Source organism: Mytilus californianus, unplaced genomic scaffold, assembly GCF_021869535.1.
Source record: "Mytilus californianus isolate M0D057914Y unplaced genomic scaffold, xbMytCali1.0.p SCAF_8, whole genome shotgun sequence".
NCBI lineage: Eukaryota > Metazoa > Mollusca > Bivalvia > Mytilida > Mytilidae > Mytilus > Mytilus californianus.
Genome location: NW_026262734.1, coordinates 38,240,589 through 38,267,045, shown reverse-complemented (window position 1 = coordinate 38,267,045; position 26,457 = coordinate 38,240,589). Strand labels below are relative to the sequence as shown.

At 31.2% G+C, this 26,457-nt stretch overlaps 1 protein-coding gene across 1 annotated transcript; it reads left to right on the top strand.

Moving 5' to 3' along the window:
• The first annotated feature begins 125 nt into the window (after positions 1–125).
• On the top strand, positions 126–25,951 carry LOC127710871 (WD repeat-containing protein 5-like). Its single transcript, XM_052216830.1, has 10 exons — positions 126–353; positions 3,026–3,110; positions 12,209–12,353; positions 17,571–17,760; positions 19,116–19,224; positions 19,567–19,598; positions 20,291–20,390; positions 21,153–21,218; positions 22,170–22,262; positions 23,872–25,951. Exons 1-10 carry the CDS (start codon positions 238–240, stop codon positions 24,001–24,003), a joined length of 1,068 nt encoding a protein of 355 aa, XP_052072790.1. The 5' UTR covers positions 126–237; the 3' UTR covers positions 24,004–25,951.
• Positions 25,952–26,457: the final 506 nt, after the last annotated feature.

Genomic DNA, 26,457 nt, shown 5'->3' with positions numbered 1-26,457 from the left:
TATTATCAAATGTGTGTTTATCTTTAAAAGAATTTATTTTAGTCTCATGTATGAAAGTCATTTTTTTAATTAACATTCATGTTTTATTTATTTCATTTTTATATTCACTGCGAAACTTGATAGTTTACATTGGAGGCAAGGTGATTGTTCAAGAGCTGTGGATCATTATGCTGCAGACGACGTCAGAGTAAAGACGTGTACACTAGCTATCTCTGGTCTGCACGTGTAAATATCACAATGGCATTCATGTTTAGTCAAAGATCAGAGAGCAATCTCTCTGTCGCAACAAATGTGTCACAAAATTCCAAAACAGGTCCATACTTGGAGGGAAATTTAAAACTCATTGACACTTTGTAAGTATAGTTTTAGGATCCTTATATAGATTTAATTATGTAGATTAATTAAAAAAGTGTTCTTACATCTGTAATGTTATGTCCAAGGTACCAATGCTGGCTTTAACTTGACAGGAGAGTGAGCACCTATTGACAGTGTTGGAGAGCTGTTTTGAAGCTCTCGATGGTGTTGGAGAGCTGTTTTGAAGCTCCCGATGGTGTTGGAGAACTGTTTTGAAGCTCTCGACTGACTTGGCGCACACTGTATCTTCTTCCAGCTTGTTCCAATGAATCCGGGTCCGTTTGCCCTAATTAATGTTCGCCCAAGTACTTGTTCGCCCTGGGTCCGTTCGCTCTGATTGTTAATTTATTTTGTAGTCTTGTTGTATAATGTTTATTATTTGAAGAGTATGTAAAATTTTGTTCAAAATTTCGCTTGATATTTATGTTGTATTGCTGCTACCAACAAAATATTTTCCTTTAATCTGCAATGTAAAGTTACAGAAATATAAAACAACTGATGACCATGTTATCTGCATGTATTTATCTTTATTAATACATTTTAACAATTTCAAAACAATCATTAACAGTTATAACAAGATCCAATTCGAACTTCGCATCACACACCAGTTATCATAGTGTCCTTACTGACTATTATTTTAAAGAGCACATATATAGGAAATATGTCAAAACAAACTTGAGATCAAAGAAGCCAAAGCTGCGGGCGAAAAAAAAACCTTTCATGTCTTACAATTTGTACATCTTTCAAGGGTGTTTAAATATTTGTTTTGAGCACTTGTCCCTGGGCAAGTAAAACTTTAAACTTTACTTGTCCGGAAAAAAAGTTACTTGCCCTGAAAGTCCCAATAAATATTGAGGTATTTTACTGTTAGCTTGGATGATTCTTAGCACTGTTTTGCATCACAATATAAATGAAAGTCATTTTGTTAGTGTACAAATAAAAGGAGGTAATGGGTTTACATCAATTGGACATAAACCCAACAGCAAACCAACCAAACGAAATGACATCTAGAGGACAATTTTGAAGCAGTATTCATTTAAAAATTCTAGCATGTCTAGCTAAATTTTGAGGACACAGTGAGTGAAAAAGTGAAAACTAAATAATAGATTAACTATTGAATTTTATTTTGTTTCTCTCAACTGACATGCTTGGTGTTTTGCTGATAGTTGGTGGGCAATTAAAGTGTCCCTTCTATCTAACACTTTGCCAACAAATAAGGTTGACTTTTATTAGCAAGGGTTGGATGTTGTCTACAAATTATAAAAAAAAATCAATTTATTTTCCATATTTTCTTCCTTAGACAGTCAGGGGTACTACTTAAACAAGTGATTTCAGAATCACTTCCTCGAGTGATTTTGGCTGTGAAATATTAAAAATTTTCACATAGACTTTTTAAAATCACTGAAACAAGTAATTTTAGAAGTTAAAATGTAACCACTTTAATAAGTGTTTATAACATTTTTTTGATATTTTTCCCACAAGCTTGATTTTTTTATTGGTAAAAAGACAACAATTCCATTGAAAAAACAACTATGTACATGCAGAAATTGTCTTTTGCTTGATTTGCCTGACACTTTTACAGTTTTTTTAAAATATGCAAAAACTGGAATAGTTTGTAGATCAGGTCATAACCTTGAAGTAGATCATTCTAACTCTAAAGAAAACCAATCAGGTTACCTAATATTGTTGATCTTTGTCTGATAGTAAGAGTAGTTAATGAATTTTTGATTACATAAAAATTCCCAAGGGTACTTTTAAAAGCTTTAGCGCACTAACTTACTGCCCAACCGCACTGGTGAAATGAATATACAAAGAAAAAGGGATAATTGATTTATGTAGGAAAATTATAGAAAAGATTGTGAAAATACGGAAAATCAATGAAATTAGCATTTGAAGATCAAAGAAAACACTAAAATCACTTAAATAGGTGATAACTGAATTTATCAAATCACTGAAATAAGTGATGATGAAATCACTTGTTTAAGTAGCACCCCTGACTGTTAGAGCAAAGGGAATCTGATATCCACGATGTCTGAGGTCCTTCTCAGCCTGCGTTTTTATTTTACTTCTCAACCTGCACTATTTTGCCTTGATAGCCCGGTGTTTTAAAAAAGTATTTATCCATCTAAATCTCGATACAAAGTATAAATGACACTTCCATCAAATCATGGATAAAACCTAATCGACGATCCCGAGTCAATGGACAAAGACAACGCAATGATTATAGGACCCAGGGTTGGCATACCTATTTTTTTTTATAATCGATCTATTTCCGGTGTTATTTAATATTTTTATCGTCCTGAACTTTCATGTTTGACTTAAATATATGATTTTACTCACTAATCATTAGGTTATTTTACATTAAATAAAACATCTTTATATTTGAAATAAAGAAATATCGAAACATACATTAAAGTGTGTTGTATTTTATACATGTATTTTCATTATGCCATCAATATCTGTCTAAACAGAATAAAATGTTAAAATATTTACATAATTAATTATAGTTAAAAATCAGAGGTACCTAATTATATAAAGTCACAACCATTGCTATATCATGTATATGCTTGGTATATTTTAAGGTTGTATTTTAGCTAAGTTTCTAAAACTTATTATGTATTTGTATATATTGGCTTTACCTGAATAAATATTATAATTATTTTCTTTCTAGGGATTGTACAAATGATGTAATGTGTTGTAAATTCAATGCTGATGGTTCTGTGTTAGCTGTAGGACAAATAGATGGTGTAATTAAGGTATTTTTTATATGTACTGAGTAGTAAATACATGTAAACTGTATATTTTTTTGTTTGGGCTTGTATTATATTTGCCTTCGGGTTTATATGATCCGTTCATCCTATTTTGACTCTTTCAAAATTCAAGAGTCTATCCTTAATTGAGGTAAATTATATGGCCTTCCAAATACCGTTTCGATTCTTTAATATCACTGAAGAGACATTACCGTAATTTGTCGAAATCCAGATATGGTGTACAAAAAATTTTTGCACCTCATGTTTGCGGTATACCATCTTTTCCGCAAGTTTATTGTTTTCTGTTTGGTAATAAATTAATAATAAGATCTATTTTGTTACATCTTGTGATCCGTTTATTTGGCAATCGCCAATGGCAGTCAGCAGGATTTAAGAACATCAGTTGTTCGACCTGCTAGTCAAATGCGTTTTGTTAAAATATACTTTTTCACTCATTTGGTCTTTTGGAAAATGTTGTTTGTGCTGTATTTAGACCCCTCTACCAAGAAATTTGTTTTGCATGCACACGTATAAAAATTGCGGTTTTTATCCAACGCAATCATAGGTTTGAACGTTGTTTTCAATTTAGACTTGTTGTATAAAGGTATGTATTATATACTTAGTAGTAAATACATGTAAACTGTATGTGTACATGTAATACGACCAATGCCAATTGTGCTGTATCATCCATCCATGATGATATCGATATCATTCATGGTTGCAAAGCCTTTATCACACCCCTAATCTATAATACGTCACGTTATCAATATAAGTGGTGGTTGCAAAGGCTTTATCAAACCACTATTCTATATATTACGTCATGTCACATGAAAAAACATTTACTTGAGTTATACAATAAAGTGTATATGATATGGCTTTTTCAATATCACACACCGTATCAACCCTCAACCAATATAATCCCTTGAGCAGAGCTCTTTGGATGATATCGATGTCTTTGGTTGGTATGGATGTGATATTGAAAAAGCCATATAATAATTTCTCTATGTATATGATGATATTATATCATTACAGATTTGAAAGCTGGCTTTTATTTTTCCACTCTTCAATTGTGAGCTAATGTATGAAGTTTTGAGGGAATGATTTTCAAAACTTTTGGAATTCTCTTTTGTCTTTTAACTGTTTTTGCCAAAATAAAATTATGATAGTTATACACTGATCTGAATGAGGTAAGGATAGTGTTTTACCTGTGTCTGTGCGTCTGCCGCATGAAAATTAGTTCAGTTGCATTTTTCTCAGGAACAGTGCAATGCATTTTTATCAAGAACTACAAATCAATGCTTTTTTCGGAAATTTTTTATCAGTCTTCATATGAACATGCTATACCATGTGATGTGGTTTCCGATTCATGGATTATCAACTTTCTGTTTACCGTATACTTAAATATTCTAACACTTAATTGCCATGTTTTGCCATGTGTATGAAATTTTCATCGCATGTTTCTAGGGAAATACAAATAAGAGCTTCCCGAAATTTGTTATCAGGCTTCATGTCAGCATGCTATACCCTGTAATTTGTTTTCAGATTCATTTCTCATCAACTTCCTATTTACTGATTACTTATATATATGTATACATTGTATTCTAGTACATAATGGCCATGTAGGAAATTTTCTTCACATTTTCTAAGGATCTACAAATAAGAACTTCCTGAAATTTGTTATTAGGCTTTATGTGAACATGCTTTATCGTGTGATGCCCTTACAGGTGGTCTCATTGGGAGGGGGGATCTAATCCTGGATCCCGTTTATTGTTTTTTCAGAGTCCCCCGTATCCCACTTATTATTGTAATAATAGCGCTTGTAATTTAACGCGTCCTGCCCGACTTCGTTTCCAGTTTTCACGCAAAATAATTTGACTTTCACGTGTCCGGCTTACAAAAAATCTGCCAATCCCGGATCACGCTTACATCCCACTGAGACCCACCTGTTACATATACCCACTGCTATAGTCAGAAAGAATTAGATATTGTTATCATTACAACTCTGACAAAACAATAAGTTATAATATCAATCCATTTAAGGAATTATGAAGACAGTAAGAGTTGACATACAAAAAAAATGCTACATTATATGGTTGTCTTTATTTAACAGAACCTTAAATCAATGTTTATATTGACTTAACATGTTGCTATTAAAACACTTTATTCAACACATTGTTTATAGTATTATGATATAAGACCTGCATGCCATAAGGCATATGTGTAAAAAAAAAGATCAACATTTAAATAAAAGAATTTATATAAATATACATGGAGGTATGACAGATTTAAAAGACCTTGGATGAATTTCAAAATTGATTACATTTACAGGTGTGAAGAGTCTTTTGTATTTTTTGTATAAAAGATTTTGAAACAAAAACATTGTTTTAGACTAATTGATACCAAATAATATTTAGTATTCCAAGTCCACTTAAACTTGAGGTTTTGTCAGCGTTTAATCCATGTTATCCAACGAATGCTGTTCAATGATCTGCTGGGGGATTTCAAATGAATTAAACTATAATCCCTACAAGACTATCTGAAATGAGTGACAGAAATTCTATTATGGGTATAGATACAGAAAAGATACCCCATTGATTTTTCCTGAAGATTTTGACACATCTTCAGTTTTGATGTACACTTTTGAAATATTGTATGCAAAGAAAAATATACCCCCATGACTTACATTATGAGATATTTCAGCTTGAAATACATGTATAAATGTTTAATGTAAAACCACAAAATTTCATGTTTCAATACTTTTCCTAAAAATGATGCAACTTTCAAACGGAAATAGAAATATTGTCACTTGTTTTTTGCAAAATGTTCCATAATATTTAGGTTTTTCAGTTAGTTCATTAAATGAAAGATGAATGTGATTGCATGTTTGTGAAATCATTCAATTATTGGTTATAAAAACCGGTAGAAAATGTGCTTGCTAATATAAATGCAGACAGAAAAGTTGATTTTGTCTTGCAATTTCGATATAACGTTCCTGGAGCAGTACATTGTCTATTGCAAAAGAAAAACAAGGGGTCCAGGTGCTAATTTTTTAGCAAGAAAGAGTAAACCTAATTTTTTTAATACTGGCAATCACATTTTCCTTTTTTGGTGCTGAATTACATGTACATCACAGTGTTTTCTTTATGCAACAATGTTGAGCAGTAATTCCTGCCCTATATCAAAATGTTGTACAAAATTAATTACTGTCATACATATGAATTTATTGATGATTGAAAAGTAAAGTCTTCATTTGCTTCGAAGTGTATACCCTGCAGTAGATTTCTAGTGCTGAAATATATACATTATCTTTGTTTTCATTTGGAAATTACTTTCGAATCCATATGTACTGTAAGTTCAGAAAATATGTGAGGTTTATATTAATGTGCCTGAATGAGTATCGCAATAATAAGAACTCACATTCTAATGTCTGATACATATACTTGTATGCAGATTTTCCTGAAATCGCTATAATTATTCTTGCATTTTTAGTCAGGGTTGGTAAAAACCCGGGTTTTATGAGTATTGCCCAGCCCATGGCAAATACTGGGAAAACCCCTGGTTTTACTGGGTAATACTGGGCAATACCGGGTAATTTGAAATACTGTTTGAATCTGTAAGAGTAGCTTTATTTAGTCATTGCTTAATTTCAAATGTAATATATATATAAGATATATGTAAAACATAATATTTGAATTTTTTAGTTCATTTGTTTTAGAGTGTATACAAATTTTAGAAAGTATTTATCCAGCAACTCTTAAGACATACAAATGCAAAAATTTGCACAACCTAATTGTAATCTTTCTATATAAAAGAATTATCAGAGACAAGGAAGAGTTGAATTATTCATCCTCTGAAATATTGACTCTCTAACATGTCTAAGTTTAAATGTATAAGATGTAAATATTTAGCAATAATTACATTACATGTATGTTTCATTATAATACGTTATTTTGATTGGCAAACAGCAATCTCGTGTCATTGTGAAATTAACCTTCATTTCAAACTTTCAAAATGAAAGGTAACATTCATGATGACACGAGCTTCCACATTAAAGTGCACAGGTAAATAAAAGAAAAACTTGATATGAATCGTGTTTTCATGATTCTAGCAAAAAAATGTAATTATAAGTATTGAATACTTTTTTTAGTAATTTTATAGGGTTGTAAAAGCATTGACCGTGCACACATTTTTAGAATGAAGCGCTTCCCCGCTTCATACAAAATGTACTTCGGTCAACGCTTTTACACCCCAATAAATTTACAAAAAGAAGCATTCAATTCTTAAATAGTACTATGAAACTACAGTATTTCTATACTATTCTGCTTAAAAATAAGCTTAAAAAATCATATTGCCCAGTAATGCCCAGTATTACCCATTTCAAGGAGTATTGCCAAGCCCGGGCACCCAGGTAATACTTTGCCAACCCTGATTTTAGGCCATTTGTCAAAATTCACAATAATGCACGCAATAATTTCTGAATTTACAGAACCTGATTTGATGACTAGTGATTTTTCTGCAAATTTCATATGCTTTATATCATTAGTAACGTTGCAAAAATGGATGCATTATTATCTGCCCTTGCTTCTGTATCGTATGACCTTAATGCATGTATAGGATGTTATGTAAGGTTTTTCCATATTTGCAGTTCCATTTCTTGAGGTCACCTAAATTTATGCTTTTCCCTTTTCATCTTTTATCATTCATGGACGATTCTACCTTAGAAGTTAGGGATGCTAATGAATGCCCTGCTCCTCACTCATTAAGAAACAATATTTTATTGTAACATGCATTACATGCACAGTTCTATGGCAATCAGTTTTAAGCAAATACTATAGGGTTATATTTTACAAACCAAAAACAAATGTCTGAAGAACAAATTGTATTTAGTAAAGGTTTTCATGAAGGTCTGACGCTCAAACTCAATTTTTACTTTAAGGTCAGATGGACAAACTTTATTGTTCTTAGATTTTTTAGATACCTTATACACTAAGGTATTCACAATACCTACAATATTCTGTTAAAACTATAAATGTTCAATATTAAATGCCTTGTTTAGAAGTTTAACCTTGGTCAAAATAACAAGGTTATTTACAGTTATTAAATCGCAATTACCTTTTTATAGATGGAAAATAGAAAACATCATATAATTTGAATGTTAGCTGTCAGATGTTGTTAATACAAAATTCTGTAATAAATTGATAAAATATAGTGTATACTCCAGACATTTAATTGCTCAGTGGGTTGTGATCTTGTCTACATATTATTAAAAAAAATAATGTCATTTTAAAGAGGCTTCATGATTTTTCAGAGATCAACATTTTTTTATTTATTAATTATGTACTAAGTATTGAAAATTGACATGTTGAGGATCAATGATATAATATTGATGAAGGGTTATAATTAACTATTTATGTTGGATATTTTTAGTTAAACTAGGCACTAATAAGTTTTAGAACGACTTGAATCCATGTTAATTGTTTGTGTGTTAAGTCTGGGGTAATGTTATTCAGAAGCAATTTTCAGGATTTTGAAAGTATCCACCCTTGAAATTAAGTTTGTTTACCATTTTAAAGGTCTTCACAGTTGGTAAACTGCTCAGTTTAATGTAATGACATGGTGGCTTTGATAACTTTAAGGGTAGTGCACAGAATTTTCATTAGAATGAAAAAGTATTTTTAGTTTTTCCATTATCTTATCATTTGATATTGATAAAAGGTTTGATGAAGCTGACCTGAAATAAATTGTCACGCTTCAGTAAATAGTTATATTATTTGTATGAGTCCTGACATATTGTATAGACACCTGTCTGTTGTCGAAAAGCAGATGTTTACCTCAAGATGTCTTGGTATTTTGTGTTTTTGGGTTGCTAATGAAGTCTAATGAATTCATCTCCTGTTAAGACAGCCTCGGTTTCCTGGTATTAATCAGATGGCCTTTGGTGGAGAAGGTCGTGGGTTCAATTCTCAACCTGTCAAACCAATGATTTGAAAATTGGTATTTGTGGCTTCTCTGCTTTGTACATAGCATTTAGGAGTAAGAGTACTGTACTGGTCACTTGGAGCCAAAATAGTGTGTCCAGAGTGAGTAGACATGACATGGTCTTCCTGCAAACTTACAAGGTCAAATAGCTGAATATTTGAAAGGCAAGGATGCAAAAGAACGAGAAAAATTGGAGAGCAATATAGATCAAAATGGACATAAAAAATAGCCAAATCAATTTAGATTAGTTTGTTAACAGAAATCTTTTTACACCTAGTGCAAATTAAATGAAACACATATTTATTGAATATTCACATTAGAAAAATAATCATAATCAAAAACTTTTAATATATAAACCATGAAAGCTTCAAAATTGAATTTATCATTTTTGATGACACTGCATGCAGTTGTTTTTTTGGTATTCATGTACTGAGTAAAATCTAATGATAAACATTTGCCCATTACTTTAGAATAATACTGTGCCTTATAACAGCTTAAATTGTTCTGTGTACTTAAGATTATAAGTGCATTTAATCATATGTCAGCTAGTCTGATCTTATAGTTTAAAATCAATTTACTTTAGAATTTACAACTAAACTAGTAAATATTTAGAGTGGCAATGTTCAAACACAATTGTTGATTAATTCTGGTACTTTTTGTAGTTAATACTATAATTTTATTTAAAACAATTATTATGTTAATTCTTAATGATAAAATTACCCTTAAAAACAAATATTTGAATTTCTGATCTATATGACCTCCTTTTAATATTGAATGAGTACTTAAATATTGTCAGATTTATGTGAACTCACAGTGTCTGAAAGAAAGTTGATTGTTTGTGTTGTTAGGTTTCTGTCACTTTAATTCATTGATTTACACCCCATATTTAAAGATTGACTTTTATAGTGAATGATTTGTTTGAATTTATCCTGTAAAATAATTTTGTACAGGAGGGTCTGGAGTTTATAGAATAGAGAATAATGGGCTAATATAATGCTACAGAAAAATAAGTTACATTGTACAGGGATGCCCCACTCGCACTGTGAATTTCTATGTTCAGTGGACCATGAAATTGGGGCCAAAACTCTAATTAGGCATTAAAATTAGAAAGATCATATCATATCATTGGGAACATGTGTACTAAGTTTCAAGTTGATTGGACTTCAACTTCATCAAAAACTACCTTGACCAAAAATTTTAACCTGAAGCGGGACAGACGAACGAAGGAACGAACAAATGAACGCACAGACCGAAAAACATGATGCCCCTCTACTATAGTAGGTGGGGCATAAAAAAAGATAAAGAATAGGAAAACTAAAGAATGGAGAATAATGGGGTACTTAGATATACAGAATAGAGAATAATGGACAAAAAATATAAAGAATAGAGAAAAATGGCCTAAAATTTTATAAAATACAAAAATGTAGAGCAGCAGGGGGACAATAAGCCAAGCAGAGGAATAGAACTATTTAATATTTCTATGATAGGTTTGATCGTTTACTATTCTTATTCTATAAAATAAAACCACAAGAAATTTCTCTATCATATTGATTTGAATCTAGTCAAAATTTAAAAAAATGTTTAGAAGAATGATTTAGGAAACTACTTGGTATTTGAGAAAAAATATGGTTTTGGTTTGATTAGAATGTTGTAAAGTATATAAAAACCTGAATTATTCAGTCTTTATACAAGTATTTCATTGCTCTATGATGACCAGATTAATGCCTGAATGCCTACTTAATGAAAATTGTCAATCAATCATTCTTTTTCCTAAAAGGCACCAATCAAAAGATTTGTGAGATGTTTTAATTGTATTAAGACTTCAAAACCCTTGCATTAAGTAGAAGAGATAGATTAGGGGGAGGGCCTGAATTATTTGGGTTAAGCATATGATAGCTGTAGCTACCATAGTATAATTGAATGATTTTTTTACTTTATTTGCTTTGGTGAGCTTTTCCAATGATTGTTTATTCATTTGACTCACTATTTTTTCAATCTATTGACAATTTGTGAATGCATGAATTCCAAAGTGACTACCAAAAATCTGCTATGATGCAATGCAAAATTCCATAATGGAAATAAAAGTCCTGACAATAATAATGGTTCTCTACCTTAATAGACCACTTTCGAGATTGTTGCATTTCCATCAAAAACTTTGGTTTTAGTGAACATCATTCTTGTGCTTAGAGGGCATCGTCACTTCCTTCCCATGTTGAGCGAGCGGTTGAAAAAACATGATGCTATATTGCATGAATTATTCGGCAAATTAAGGTGGCTGGGATGTCTTCCTCCATCTTGTATTTTGAAGTAGCAGATAACAATTGGTCTAGATCTTTAATGAAATGTGCAAATTTTGAGAGTTGTATGTAATTCATGTGTAAGACTTTTCATGTTGATATAGAAAAGTATGTGTTTTATCATATTTACGGCTGTAACTTTGCCACATAAGGGGAGATAACTCAGATAGTAGGGAGATAACTCAGATAAAGTAATTTTTATAATAGAAAGTGTTGTGGATTTACCTATTTTGATATGTAGCAAGAAAACAAGTCCAGTGACCTCATTTTTTCTTTTTCTTTACCATTCGAAAGCATGTAATAAGAGCTATCTTCTCACATTTTATCTTAAAATTCTGTGGTTTAGTTTTCTTTTTATCACACAAAATAGGATTTTCCATGCATAATCTATACAAAATCTGACAATTTTGCATAACCTGTAGCGTGAAAAAAAGTTCGGTGACCCATACTTTTTATTATATTTTGGAAAAAAACATGATAAAAACTACATTTTGACAAATTATCAAAAAATTCTATGGATTTTAATTAAGACCCCCCCCCCCCCCCCATCCACCTTAAATTCTTATAATTGATAATCAGCACTGCTGTCATTAGGGAATTGTGATTAAGTACCTACGGAACAAACATTATTTCTAATTTATCCTGCATAATGACGATCACCAAGACGCTTGATGAACCTTAATAATAGTGCAGGGATACAGGCGGTCACCTCTATCTGGTAAATGATGTCATAAAGGCACGCATAACTAACAAACATTTCCGGTGAAGGACATAACTCGAAAGTGGTCTATTGGTCGTTCATCAAATAATGTTATTTTATAATTTCAGATATTTAATGCTCATAATAGCCAGTTATTGTACAGTTTACAAGATGATGACACATTAAAACATCACCTTCCAGTCACACAAATCAGATTTCGCATATTTTCTAGTTTAGAAAAAGAAGAATATTCCCATATCTTAGTAGCTTCTTGTAAGTATATCTTAATTAATCATGTAAATGGTGCATGTGTCTCAAAAGATACTCATTTAGAGGCGGTTATATGCATAGACAAACAGAAAATAAAATGGCCATTTCAGCATTTCACATTGAACTAAAAAATAATAAAGTAGCTTACATGTTGCTTTTTCACCAATTTGCACAAACACTGGAAATTATGAGCTCTAAGCACGAAAAACATGTGAAATAATTAAGACCTGCTGAAATATATCTTGTTTGATGCTGAAAACTTAGGGGTAACATTATTAGTATGAAAATCAAGATTATAGAATTAATTGTTGGTCTTCAGCTAAGAACCAGTAATTAATAAAAATATTATGGACAAAAATGCATAAAAATTCCAGTAGAAAATAGTAAAAGGAGTTGAAAATATGACAAGTTTAGGTTTAATTTTGTTTAGGACCATTTGGTAAAACTTTTTAAATACTGCTTTAATTGTTTTATCAATGTACCATTATTTAACAGCACATAAAATAAAATAGATAGCTGGTGCTTGATATTGTCAGCAATGTTGTTATAGATCACTTTTATAATTGACACAGAAACATCCAAAATGATTTTTTTTTTGGGGGGGGGGGGGGGGGGGGAGGGGCATGGGTTGAATTATTTACATGATGTTTTTTTATGTTATAAAGTTACACCTCAGTTAAAAGCTTCAGTGATTTGGGGAACCAAAATAAAAATCTGTGTAAAGTAATTTTTTGGTAATTATACTTGTTTTTCTGATAGCATCCAGGGATCACCATTTGCTATTTATAATTTTTTCAGCGGTTAAAATAACTTTTTATATTACGGTCACATCTTGAAAATTTTTCTGTGGTGATCCCTGGCATCAATGTTTCAGCAATTTAAGCTATTGAATTGACTTTGTTTGCTCCATCTGCATATTTTGTCTCATTTTATAAACTCATTGTAAAAGCATGTGTCAAAAATATTTTTAAATGTATGGTTTAAAGATGTTTTGAGGAATCACAGTGTAGACTTTTATGACCTGATTCAATCTCATTGATATATCTTTAAATTAATTTGATTTAAACTGGAGATAATTAGGAGGTCAATTTTACGATTCATCAAGCTCAGTATCAAAATATAAATACAACAACAGTTTGACGCAGTTTTAGTACTGTTGTTAAGTAATGGATGAATTTAGAAAGTTATGAAATGGAAAAGATGGGTCAAGGGCAAAAAGCTTTTGTCAGATGCAGATTGTCAGAATAGAAAAAAACAAATTTTATTCTGGAAAATTTTGAAGTACAAGAACTGAGAGCATTCGGTCAATTCATATTATACACTTATCATACAGTGGTTGTTTGTGTTTACAGCCACTTTCAGCACTCTTGGCTATATCACGGTGGGTAGTTTTAATTAGTGGAGGAAGCTGCATGCAGTACCTGGAGAGAACCAATGACTAGTGATCAGTGTGGATGAACTTAACTTAAACCACTCTGCTACTGTGGCCTTTTTATCAAACAAATACATTTTGTTGGCCTTAGGTTAAACATTATGAAACTGGATGATTGTTTGTGATTTGGCATTAAAGTAGGATATTGATTTATTGATTTATTGGTGTTTAAAGCCACTTTCATCACTTTTAGCTATAATGTGGAGGCCAGTTTTTATTGGTGGAGGAAGTCAGTGTTCCCCTAGAGAACCACTGACCTTCATCAGGAAAACTGATAATCCTAGTCAGTTAAGATTGGAGTCAAATGCACCTGCCACATAAGGGTTTGAACTCACAACGTCAGTTGACAGGCTAGTGATACAGTAGATGAACTACTTAGACACTGAGCCACCGAGGCCCCTTACAGTATGATCTGTGATCTTTTGTGTTACATTGTATTGAATCCATATAATAAAACAGCCCTAAATCACCAATATTTAAAGTGAAAAATCTACAATAATCACTAATCTTCAGTTGAATCAGCTTGAATCTATTTTTAAAATACTGTCATCATGGAAGAAACATCACTCATCTGTATTTTCTACTTTTTGGCAAATTAAAAATGCTAATACAAGTACAAACTGACTCAAATAGAAAGTAATTTCTGATTACTATTTCAGTTAAATTCCAATAACCGAGTACATTTGATTAGAAAAAAAGTCATTATAGTGAGAGAAAAAAACGTGTCTGCCCACTTGATAATAAAACCATTGGCGACAACATTGTCTTGGATTTTGTCCAAATTGTACAAATATATTTCTTACTCGTGATTTGTCCAAATAAACCTATAGAATGTGACCTGATAATCAAGGAGGCAATTTGTACTTCCATACTTTCAATCTTTGTTTACTTCGACTTAACATCCAAATACAAAAACTTATCAGAAGTTTAATGCAGTTTTCAAAGGCAATAGAAAACTAAAAATACTGAACTAATTATCTACCCTTATCATTGAAGTGTCATTAAAGTTGTATATATTGATTTGACATCTATTGAATTATTTTCCTACATAAACAACACACAGATAAATGCTCTTTATTGATTCCAATTCTAAAAGCTGGCTAATCTTGATTGACTTTGATCATTCAAAGTTTTATCACAAATAAACAATCCATTTGTAGCTTTTGTAGACCTGTCTTGTAACAGGAAATTATACAGTTTAATTAAATGGTTGTGATCCCTTATCTAGATCAATTTGTCATGAACAAATTAAGTCATTAATTATTGATAAATGTTGTTTCAACTTTAATAGTTAAGTCCATGCCTTGCGGTCGTTAAACTTTTGAGCATGATTATTGTACTCAGACTCCGTAATCAACCAATCAAAGTACTGAAATTGGTTATTCGAGCACAAATTTTGTACTCCGAGTACTGATTAAAGTTTTATACCGTCAGCCCAGGTCTAGCTGCCCTGCAGAAAATTTTCTCAAGTTTCATATTCCTTCATTTTTTGTCCATCAACAGTTTACATTACATGCAATATCACAGACAGTTGTCTACCAGGACCCAATTGTTACATAAAAAAGATAAAAGGAACCACCAAAAATATTGGACAGTACAACAGAACAAAGCTACCAAAAACATCTAGTGACTATATATATAGCTACTAAAACACTTTTGCAGTAGATAAATTGCAGTGCATTGTATTTGCTTTATATCCACTGAATAAAATTTTTAACCAGCCGATATCTGGGCCCAACATTTTTGCTTATAATGATATTCCAAAAGACTTCTACAGATTAAAATTTTTGTAATCCACAGTGAAAATGTATAAGATCCTTTAATGATAAATTAAGGTGTTTTCTATCATTAATGTTTATTGTTACCAAAAAGAAGGATTTTTTTTTTTAATAGTTTTTTAAAATTTTGTTTATATTGCTTAATCATTGATGTGAATTAATATATTTAACAATTCCCACCAATTAAACCCACATCAAAGTCTATGTCACATGTAAATTTTATCAGTATGAATGCCGTAATTTATTTTGTGAATGATCTTATATTGCAAAATTCAAAACAGTTAAAAAAATTGAACATTTTTGTGTGTAAATATTACAAATATCAATATCATAAATTCTTTAAGGTCATACCAACATTAAAGTTCTAAATTAACAGATGTTTGTCAAAGTACTTTTGAAGACACATTTTGATCTTTTTATTAATGTTTGGAAGCAATTTGAATACATAGATCAAAATATATATAATTTTTAAAGAGGACTCTTATAATTATGAAAGAAAATATGAAAATAAATGTTTGAATAAGATATTTTCATTTTGTTAAGATACATTATTGTCATTTCTTAAAATATTGATGATTTAGATATGATGTTTACATATAGATTATTATAGCAAATGATTGATGGTATTTGTCTTAAGCCTTTTTCAAAAGCAAGCATGCATATACTGGTGAGCAAGGCTTCCAAAACGGTCATATATGCCGGACATTTGTATAATGTCCGGTAAAAGTCCGGCTGGGCAAAGCATGAAACGGTCATCTACTTTTTAGTTTTCAAGGCTTTAAGAGACGGTCATTTTAACATAATTCACGATCTTTTTGACCCAACGTTTTGCCTTTAACAGCCACACATTTCCGGTCATAGAAGTGACATGATCATTTAGTACTATCAAAACAACCCCTACTTTAATACCTTCTCATTTTAATCAAGGCTAATTAGTTGTCAAACAGCTAAAATTTACCTGTTCAGGTGACAGGTAAACTATTTTGAACCGGACATTGATCGGTCTATTCAAAGTTATTTTCTTACATTTCAGCGGTTTGCATCTAATTAATTTAATAAAAAAAAGTTTAAATTATCAGAAATACGTTTACAAATATGATTTGATGAAAAAATTAAAAAGGTGAAAATGAAAAATCGTCATAACCACGTTGTTTGAACCTAGAGACATGTCTCTGTTTGAACTAGTACAGGTTTCTGCAAATGAGCTGCGTCGGATAGAAATCGACCTTATGCAAGTGCATTTATACAGTTCCATGTGTAAGACTTAGATTGATTTTGGAACATTCAAATATGAAATAAAAGATAACTTTTGGTCTGTTTTGTAGGGTTCTTCTAACAACTCAATTTTCAAACAGTTACAGACTTTCTGTAGAGATTTTTCAACCCGAAATAGGTTAACAGATGTATTGATATTCATTTGCATAAGGTTGATTTCTATCCGATGCAGCTCAAATGATGCTTGTTTGGTTCTGTTTGGAAGAAAAATATGGCTACCAATATTATTATATTTGATTTTGACTGGCAAATCTTTAAACTCTCCATTTTTGAAACTGCAAGTTTAAATGCTACGATAAGTTAGGGGATTAATGATTTGAAGACCCTTTATTAACAGTCCTCATTTAAATGTTTATTAGATGGCAAACAGGGCAGAATTGGCTGCACATAGTTCCAATTAAAAAGAATCATCTTCTCTGAATCTACTGGCAAATTCTAAGTAATTCTGGAGGACTTGAGATCACCTCCGGTTTTTGTGGGGTTCGTGTTGCTCAGTCTTTACTTTTCTATGTTGTGTTTTGTAGACTGGTGTACGTCTTTTGGTAGTTTAATTCCATTTTTTTGCCATGGTATTGTCAGTTTGTTTCTTGGTATCTTCTGCCTCTCTTTAAAGATGTAATTGTGTCTGGTGAGTGATTCACTGTCCGAAGAGCCTCTAGCTTTAATTTATTAACACAAAGTCATAGAATTTTTTTTTTGTGAACCTCTTACAGGAGGTGTGATTTCTTTTGACAGATGCATCAGGCCATGTGAAGATTTGGCATTACACATCAGGGAAATGTTTACACACAATAAATGAAGTAAGAACTACATTAAATGTGGCATTAAATCCAGAGGGAACAAAGTTCATAACCACTGGAGATACAACAGAAATTAATATATATGATGAAGAAACAAAGAAAAAACTGAATACTTTAGAACCTAGGTAAATACATGTCTTAGCTTATTCCTAAAACTGTATTTCATAGATACAAAACAATGGAATATAATATAATACATTTCAACTTCGATTCCCAAGATAATAAAAAAAAAATAGTAGTCGAAAGTTTCTATAAGAATGATTAAGTTTTACCCCTGTCCATCTGTCCCAAAATTAGTTTCTGTTCCCAATTTTAGTTTGCCTCAACCAAATGTTATGAAAATTATACACAATGTTACTACACCAAACACAGATCAAGTTTGAATTAGAGTTATGTCCCTTTGTAAATAAAAAAAATTGCAGAATTTGTCGCATATTCACAAGCGGGGCTCTGTGTCCAATGGACACATTCTTCATTTATTTTTTTGGACTTCAACTGATCATGGTATGTAATAGATTATAAAAGATAGCAGGTTGTCATTCAATGGTATGCCAGATGCATGTTTCCTCTACATTACACTCATTTCATCAGTGGTGCTCAAATCCAAATAGTTAGAAGGTCAAATCAACTAAGAAGTTGAAGAGCATTTAAAAAACCAAAAATTCAGAAAAGTTGTGCTTAATACTGTTAAAGCAAGCTATGTCTTCGGGTTAAAAAACTATCAATGTCAAATATTACAGCTGTCAATGACATAAATTTTTGTAAGTAAAAGTGATGAGTTAAGGATGTTCGCTCCTCTGTTTCAGAATTACTTGTTTTTTAAAAGACTGTTATAAATTGATAGAATATAAATAAGGGAACTTAAAAAGTAGGGAAAAAAAATGATAGGTCTGTGTTTCTGTTTTTGAGATATAGTCAATTTAAAATTTGGCGAGAAATGATTCTCTTTAAATTTGTCATACCTTTAACATTGGCACCTTTTTCCTTTTAAAAACTCTGAAAAAATAACAAGGATTTTATAAGGTTTTCAAAAATGGCTTTTTAAATTATATGCAATAAAATTATGGAAAACAAAGTAGGGGTTAGCGGGCAAAATTTCTATTGGCACTACATCGATAAAACAAGAGGATTCAGAATATCTGACAAAAAATCAAAAATAAGAGAAATGATCATCCATAAACAGGATTTGACAGTACCAGAATTTCCACTGAGGTGACAGCCTTTCAAGGTCCTATACACGTTTGAATAAATGTATATGAAAAGCTTCTGTAAAATATAACAGAAGTACTTCAAAGGCTTAGAATATTTAAAAGATATTAAAGAAGCAAAGAAATAAATGATACACTTTACTTCAGATCTAATATGATTTATTAATTTTATCTAACATTGTCTAAGTAGAATAGTTACAATGTCCAGATTTGTTTTTGTTCCTCACATACAAATTGAATATTTGTAAAGCTGTATTTATTTTCTTTTTCAGTGATAATCGAAATAAAATGGATGGTCATCATTTTAGAGTATTTGCAGCTATATATCATCCAGAAATACCTCATGTCTTCCTAACTGGCGGCTGGGATAATACAGTTCATGTAGGTATACAGTAGTGCAATGGAACTTTTTTGGAGAAAAGACAAAAACTGTTTTTCGAAGTGTACCTTCTCTCTTTTTGGGTGGATGTTGAACAGGAGAGATTTTATTACCTCCTTTAAGCTAAAATCCTTGTTTAAAAAATCAGACCTATGACGATAAAACAGAGAGGGCATTAAGTGTTACCCGTGTTTTGTATTATATGTATATATGACTTTTGAGAAAGCACCTCAAGTAAAGTTAACTTAGTATTGTTTTGATTTTTTATTTGCTTGGGGGGAAAAATTAACTTTCACTTGTTGAAAATAAAGTTTGATACAACTATTATCTTATTTATTTTTCAGTACTGGGATGACAGACAGCCACATTCTATCAGGTTAGTACCTAAAGATCAGTCACTGTTTCATCCTGAACATGCATGAACTATTTGCCACTGGATGTTAGGCAACCAGCAATCAATCAGTCACTGTTTAAAGTATGTAAATGAAAATTATAAATAACAAAAAACTTGCCAAACATGGAAGAAATACGAATATAAAGAAATGGTACCAGGCACAACCACTGAACATGCTTAGCAACAAAATTTAACAAAACAATTCAAGATTAAAGACATCAATGATGATTAAATGGCAGCCCAATATTTTGACCTAAATGGTCTTTGTTAACAATTTTTGAAAAAAAGAATACAATGTACAACTTTCCAGACAAATTAAGAATGATTGATTAGTTCCACCTTCAGCACTCTTGGCTTTATCTTGGCTGACAATTATTGTTATTGGCGGAGGAAGTGGGAGATAACCACTGACTCTCGCGGGAAAACTGGCAATTATATTCAATTAAGATCAGAGTTGAACTCACCAGCCACTTGCAGGGCTCAAGTTCCAACCTCAGTGTTGACAGGCTAATGATACAGTAGATGAAATACTTAGACCACTGCCACCGAGGCCTCTCCGACAATATAAGGATGACTAGTTTAGAAATGTTCCTTATTTATGAGTTTATAAAAGGATGAAATATTTCAGATGAATTGTACCTTACAGTAATAAGCTCAATGCACTATTTTTACAGATACCTACATGGTCCACATATCTGCGGTGATGCCTTAGACATAGACCCTTATAACAATCATATACTCACTGGTTCATGGAGGAAAAAAGATGTCTTACAGGTAGTGTAACAGGCTTACATAACAAAATTATACAATTGAAGACATATTCTTTACTTTGCTTGCATAGAATGAATGCTATGTCCTTGTTAACAAGTAGGCAGATTCATTTCAAAATAGGTTGTTATGAAAGACCATTTATATTTGAATCAAAATAAACTTGTATTCATCTTGGTTGCAGAACATGTCATTTGTTCTCATTTACTTTGAATTTGTAGCATTAAATTTTATAATTACTTGAAAGAAGTGCTTAAATTTATGTAAGGGAGCAACCATTTAACTTCAAGGGGGGGTTATGGTTTTTTTGTCTGAGTCAGAAAAATTTTCGCGCAAAGCGTGAACATTTTTTTTAGTTTTTCGACATTATCAATCAAATTATTTTTTTCAAAATTTAACACTATAAGGTATGGGGAAAATCTGGATTCAGAATTTTTTTTTTGTCATCTGCTTGACCACAATATTTTTTTTTAATCAAATTGGGGATCAGAATATTTTTTTAGGAAAAAACCTTAACCCGCCTCCCCCCCTTGAAGTTAAATAGTCATTCCCTAAGGATTGACCATACTGTCATTAAATAAAACTATAAAAAAATGAAAATTTTCTCCCAAGAAGTAAAATGAATCCACAGTAATTTTACAAATGAAAAGGATGTTATTGCAAAGTGCACAATAAACTTCATATTTTGTTAATTTGCTCAATGTTTTGCAGATTACATATTTAAGATAAACATTATTTTTACCTGTTTAACAATATATTTCCTTCCAGATCTGGGACTTTTCTTCAGCAGAGAAAATAAAAGATGTGCCACCAGATCCTATGGGTCATACACAGGTCTGTGTTACCTTGACATTACTTTATAGTTAATAATACTATAACATGTTGAGTTATACATATGTATAAAAGTTTGCCATTTCAACTGTACACTCTCATTAGCTTTATACGTGGTTTCTTTTTGAAAGGTAAATCAAAATTTTTATACCTTTACCAATTCTGATGCAGTTATAACATCTTTTTGTTTTTATGTCAAAAAAAAAAAAGGAATTCAATTCCCCCAATCAATGGTTCTGGAATAACCTTCATCAGGTACGCTCTTGACCAGAAGTTTGGAAAGCCAAAAATATGAAACAAGAGACCAACAAAAACCTAGAAGAAAACAAAAGACAAAGACAAACAAACCAACCACAAACAGCATAAACAGAACAACTATAACATTCTTATGTCAATCTTTGTTGAGAGAATGTAACCTCAGCTTCTCACAATGACAACATTTTATGTACCGGTACTGCAAATTTAAAGACAAAATGTATCAATTAAATTCTGTCAATATTGAAGTACTAGCTACTAAGGGAACATGAAAGGATAGGATATATAATAGACATCACATAGGTTTGGATAATTACAATTCAGCAAAAAATGATATTTATTAATTAAGGGGGTACCCAACACTTTGACTAAAATAGATTTGGTTCCTTAATTTTCAAAAAAATTTGACAAAATATTTACTTTGATCTGTCGATAAAAATATAAAATTTACAAAAAAATTTACAGGAATAATTTCATTGGATATATAGCAGTTTGACAAACACTAATTTTGATGTTTTGAGAAGCTTGATTTCTCTTTACTAGTAGTATGTTATTAAAACATTCAGCTGATTTTCAAAAAGATAACTCCCTTATGTGTTCTGTACCTCTTAAGATAGTATATAACAATGTCTTAAGAAAGTAGTAAAAAGGGGAAGTCACTACAAAACAAAATATTACTTTATACATATTCTATTTTAGTTATACTGCTGTCAGTGGTTAGGCAGAGACAGTATTTTATGTGGTGGATCTGATCTTAACTTGGCCAAAGTTGTTGATAGAGGAACACTCAGTGTAAGTAGACATTCATTCAGAACCAAAATAGAAAACTGTGACCTTCTTTCACTTTGATGTACCTACAAATCACAGGAGGGTTAGGACTAGCTTTATGTTAGGTTTAGTGTTAGGTTTAAGCATGAATAAAGCTAGGCTAGGGTTAGGGGCTACGCTTATGCACAGTATAGTAATATACAGCAAGGATAACTAAAGTTAAATGATATGGCAAAAATTAGGATAGGAGCTAGGGTAATTAATAGTGTGGTGCTATATTGCAAGGATAGCTGTTAGAGCTGAAATCGCAGACATTTTTGTAAGATTGAAGCCTTAAAAAAAAACAATACATAGTGAAGTCAGTAGATTTGGCCTATTATTAAGCAGAATTTTTTATTCCCATAAAATTTTTTAGGATGAAAATTAACTAGGCTATTGTTATTGTGATATGATTAAGCAAGGATATTTTATCACAATATTGATTTTAAAGATGAAAACAAACTAGAAGGCTATGAATCATCACCAGGCACTGTTAATTATGTGTTTTGGCATATATCCTATATTTTAAATGCTACATATCTTTTTCTGTTGAATCACATAATTAATACAACTTCCAATAACAAACATTCCATTTGGAGCTACTGTGTTTAGAGACCTCTTATGTCAGTATATCATCACTATATTACTCATGAAAATGAACTAGACTTTGTGATTGGATTAAGATATATGCTAGAGGTCAGATCTTATTTGTGTTAAGTACAATCTGTTTATATCAAAATTCATTTTTTCTGTAAACTAACTTATTTGTGAATACTTGAATTTGAATTAAGCTGTTTCATGACAAGTACAATCTGATTTAAATGCGAATCCTGTGTCCAAGCTTTGTAAACCACCTCGGTGGTCTCGTGGTAGCATGTTCGCCTCGAGTGCGGGAGGTCGTGGGTTTGAACCCTGGCCAGGTTAAACCAAAAACTTTAAAATTGGTATTTGGTGCTTCTCCGCTTAGCACGCGTCATTAAGGAGTAAGAGCAAAGACTGGTTAGGCTCTGAGTCAGAATAATGTGTCCAGGTAAGGTGACATGTCAGTCTAGTACAAAGCAGGGTTAATATTCATATTACATTAACATGTTCTCCTCCTGAATATGCATATTAATTTGCTGCTGGACGTTAAGCAGCCATCTATCATCATCATCATCAAGGCTTTGCTTTCAAGGATCTGACAACACTCAGTTTTACTTTCTGTTCTGGTAACTATTACATCAGCCAAGGAAATGTCAGCCATAAACTTTTTGAAGGTGTGTAATAATCCAACAAAACCAGAGCATCTTGAAAGGTTTTTGAAGCAGAAAGTAGAATGGAGCGTTTTCAAATCCTTGTAAGCAAAGCTTGGACACAGGATCCGTATTTTAATCAGATTGAGACAAGTACTTGTCATTTTGTATTAGCCATTTTCTTACATTTCTATTCCTGTTATTTTTTCTACTAGATAGCCTCATGTAAATAAATCTTTCATGAATGAAAATTAGTTGACCTACATTATCTTAAAACTACATTGTACTTATATATCTTAAATTTCAGACTTATTGGGGAATCATTATTAAGCAATATTATATATTTGTTTTATTTCTTACAGACAATAGGTCAAGTAACAGATTTAAGCCAAGGTGTATATTGTTGTGACCATGACAACAACAGTTCTCGTCCACTCATGGCCATAGGCAGTTTAAAACAGATCTTCTTAATCAAACCTGAAAAGAGGGTTTAGTGCTATAGTGTATTGTGCTAATGTATTGTTAAAGATTTAGTTTATATTTTTATGTTTATTCCAGAAGAAAGTTTCATTTCTTATGTTGTTTCATATTATTTAAGCATAATGAAGTTTAGTATCAATTAGCGGATTTAGAAGGGGAGGGGAGGCATAGAGGGCAAACATCATTTTTGGTATGAAATTGTCCCAAAAAATATTCAGCCTATTACGCCCCACTTTCCTCGAATATTATTCAAACAATCAAAATAAAATAAATCAATATCATTTAATTGTGTATACATTATCATAATATGTATGGAAAAAAGGAGATGTGGTGTATAACTCAATGAGACAGCAACCCAATGACAAAAAAGGGCAATTTACAGTCTTCATAAAAAAGTTTCACATATTGTTAGAAATTGATTTGTATGAAACACACAATATTAATATTCCTAAGACTGATTCATCAGATATGTATCCATTGTTATTATCATGAAATGTGTTAAAATTAATAAATCTTTGTACAAATTGTACAATAAGATTATAAGTGCTATGTTGACGTTTTAAATTTTACTGCTAGTATTGTTATGGAATGCTTGTTAAATGAGATATGGGACCAACATTTTTTTCAGCAAGCTTAATTAGCTTGTAAATATGCCATTTGGAAAAAGACTTAATTGAGCAATAGTTTCAAAATCAAAATTTTTTGCTGGTGGGATTTTATACTGCTAACTATAACCAGCTTGTTTTGAAATTTCTAGCAGACAAAAACAAAACTCAAAAGATCTACATTATTCTGCGATTCCTATTTTGTATCTTAGCATGAATTTCACTTGTGACGTCGTCAGTATTGTGCAAATCTGAAGAATTTACCCATTAATACATTGAATTAAGTCTCGATGATGTTATGCATTCTTATGCAGAATAAAATGAATATGTTCATTTTATTTTTACATGAAAATAAATTTTTGGAGCCTTTTTTTTGGGATGATAAGTGATAAAAGTAATTTTTCAGAACTTATCGATGCATGAATTTGAGCTTTTATCCAGTTTGCAAGTGAGTTGGCCTTTTTACATATCAATATATTTGATCAAATAACCTCTAATGTATATTGCTGACCATTGATATTAGGAAAACACAAAAAGATTATTTTGTCGGATATTATTAGTTCATTTTGTTGGAATCTTTATGAAATGATACTTAAAATATAAGAAGATAGTATACAAGAAATAAAATAATTTCATAGAAATTTACAAATGATTTACTGAAATAAGTATTTAGCCAGCCAGAAGCTTTAAAGAATAAGAAACATGCTTGGAATTTTAATTTCTTACTTATTTTTTTTTTATTATTTTTTTATATAGAATATAGAATATGTATTATGTAATTAGAAATATTGTGACCTATCCGTCCAGTTTTCATCAATCATTCCATTTTTTATATATTTATTGACAGTTTTAAGTGCTAATGATGTCCACAGAACCACCAAACCATACATCATAAGAACATTATATACTTCACTCCTCCTGGTCTTGTGTAGATTTCGGAACTTGCGGAACTAAATAAAGCAAACATACAAACCCTGAAAGTGACAAATCAGAATTCATTTCAACAATATTTTGACTTTTTACATTTGTAATCAAAGCAAGAAGCAAATTGTTGAGACCCAACAACACAAATGGATGTTGTATGTGACTTTTAGATCCTTAGACCTTGACCACTATAGCTTCTGTTAATTAATCAGGCATAGTTAGCAAGTTAAAAAGAACTTTTCATTCGTGTGACCACACCATTCATTTTTGAACATTATTCCAAAAGTCTTATATTTATTTTACTATGCAATCCATTTTGAAATCAGCTGATAAAATGTTTTTTGATTTCTCTAGAAATTATTGTTTTTTATGTACTAATAATTGATTTTAATTGGTGCAGAAATGCATAATAAAATAAAATTGTTAATACCTCGGATTTGTATTATTCCTTACATTTGTATGTTACAATGCACTGTTGTATTTTAAAAAGCTAGCTATAGTAGAATTATGTAGCAATGGTAAATTTAGTGTGCAGACATGATTTACATCCTATATATACAATACAATACTTTATTCTTTGAAAACCAATAAAATCTAAGGTACAGAAAATGACATGCAAAAAAGAAATACAAATTATACATAATATGGTAGAGGTAAGTTAACATTTTACTCTTGGTTTAAAAATTATTGGTTGTTCCACACTGTACACAGATGAGGATCCAGGATTTTGATAAAGGGGGGCCTAAAGGACACCAAACTAGACAAATTACATCCACTTCATTTGAACTTGGGTGTATAGTTGTCTTTTTGGCAATTATACCACATCTCCTTATTTTTATAAAGTTTGGAGTGGAATAGTCTGGATTAACCATAAATGTATCTCCATAAAGCCCCCCCCCCCTTTTCCCCCTTAATCTGCCTCTGGTATATTCCAAGTTG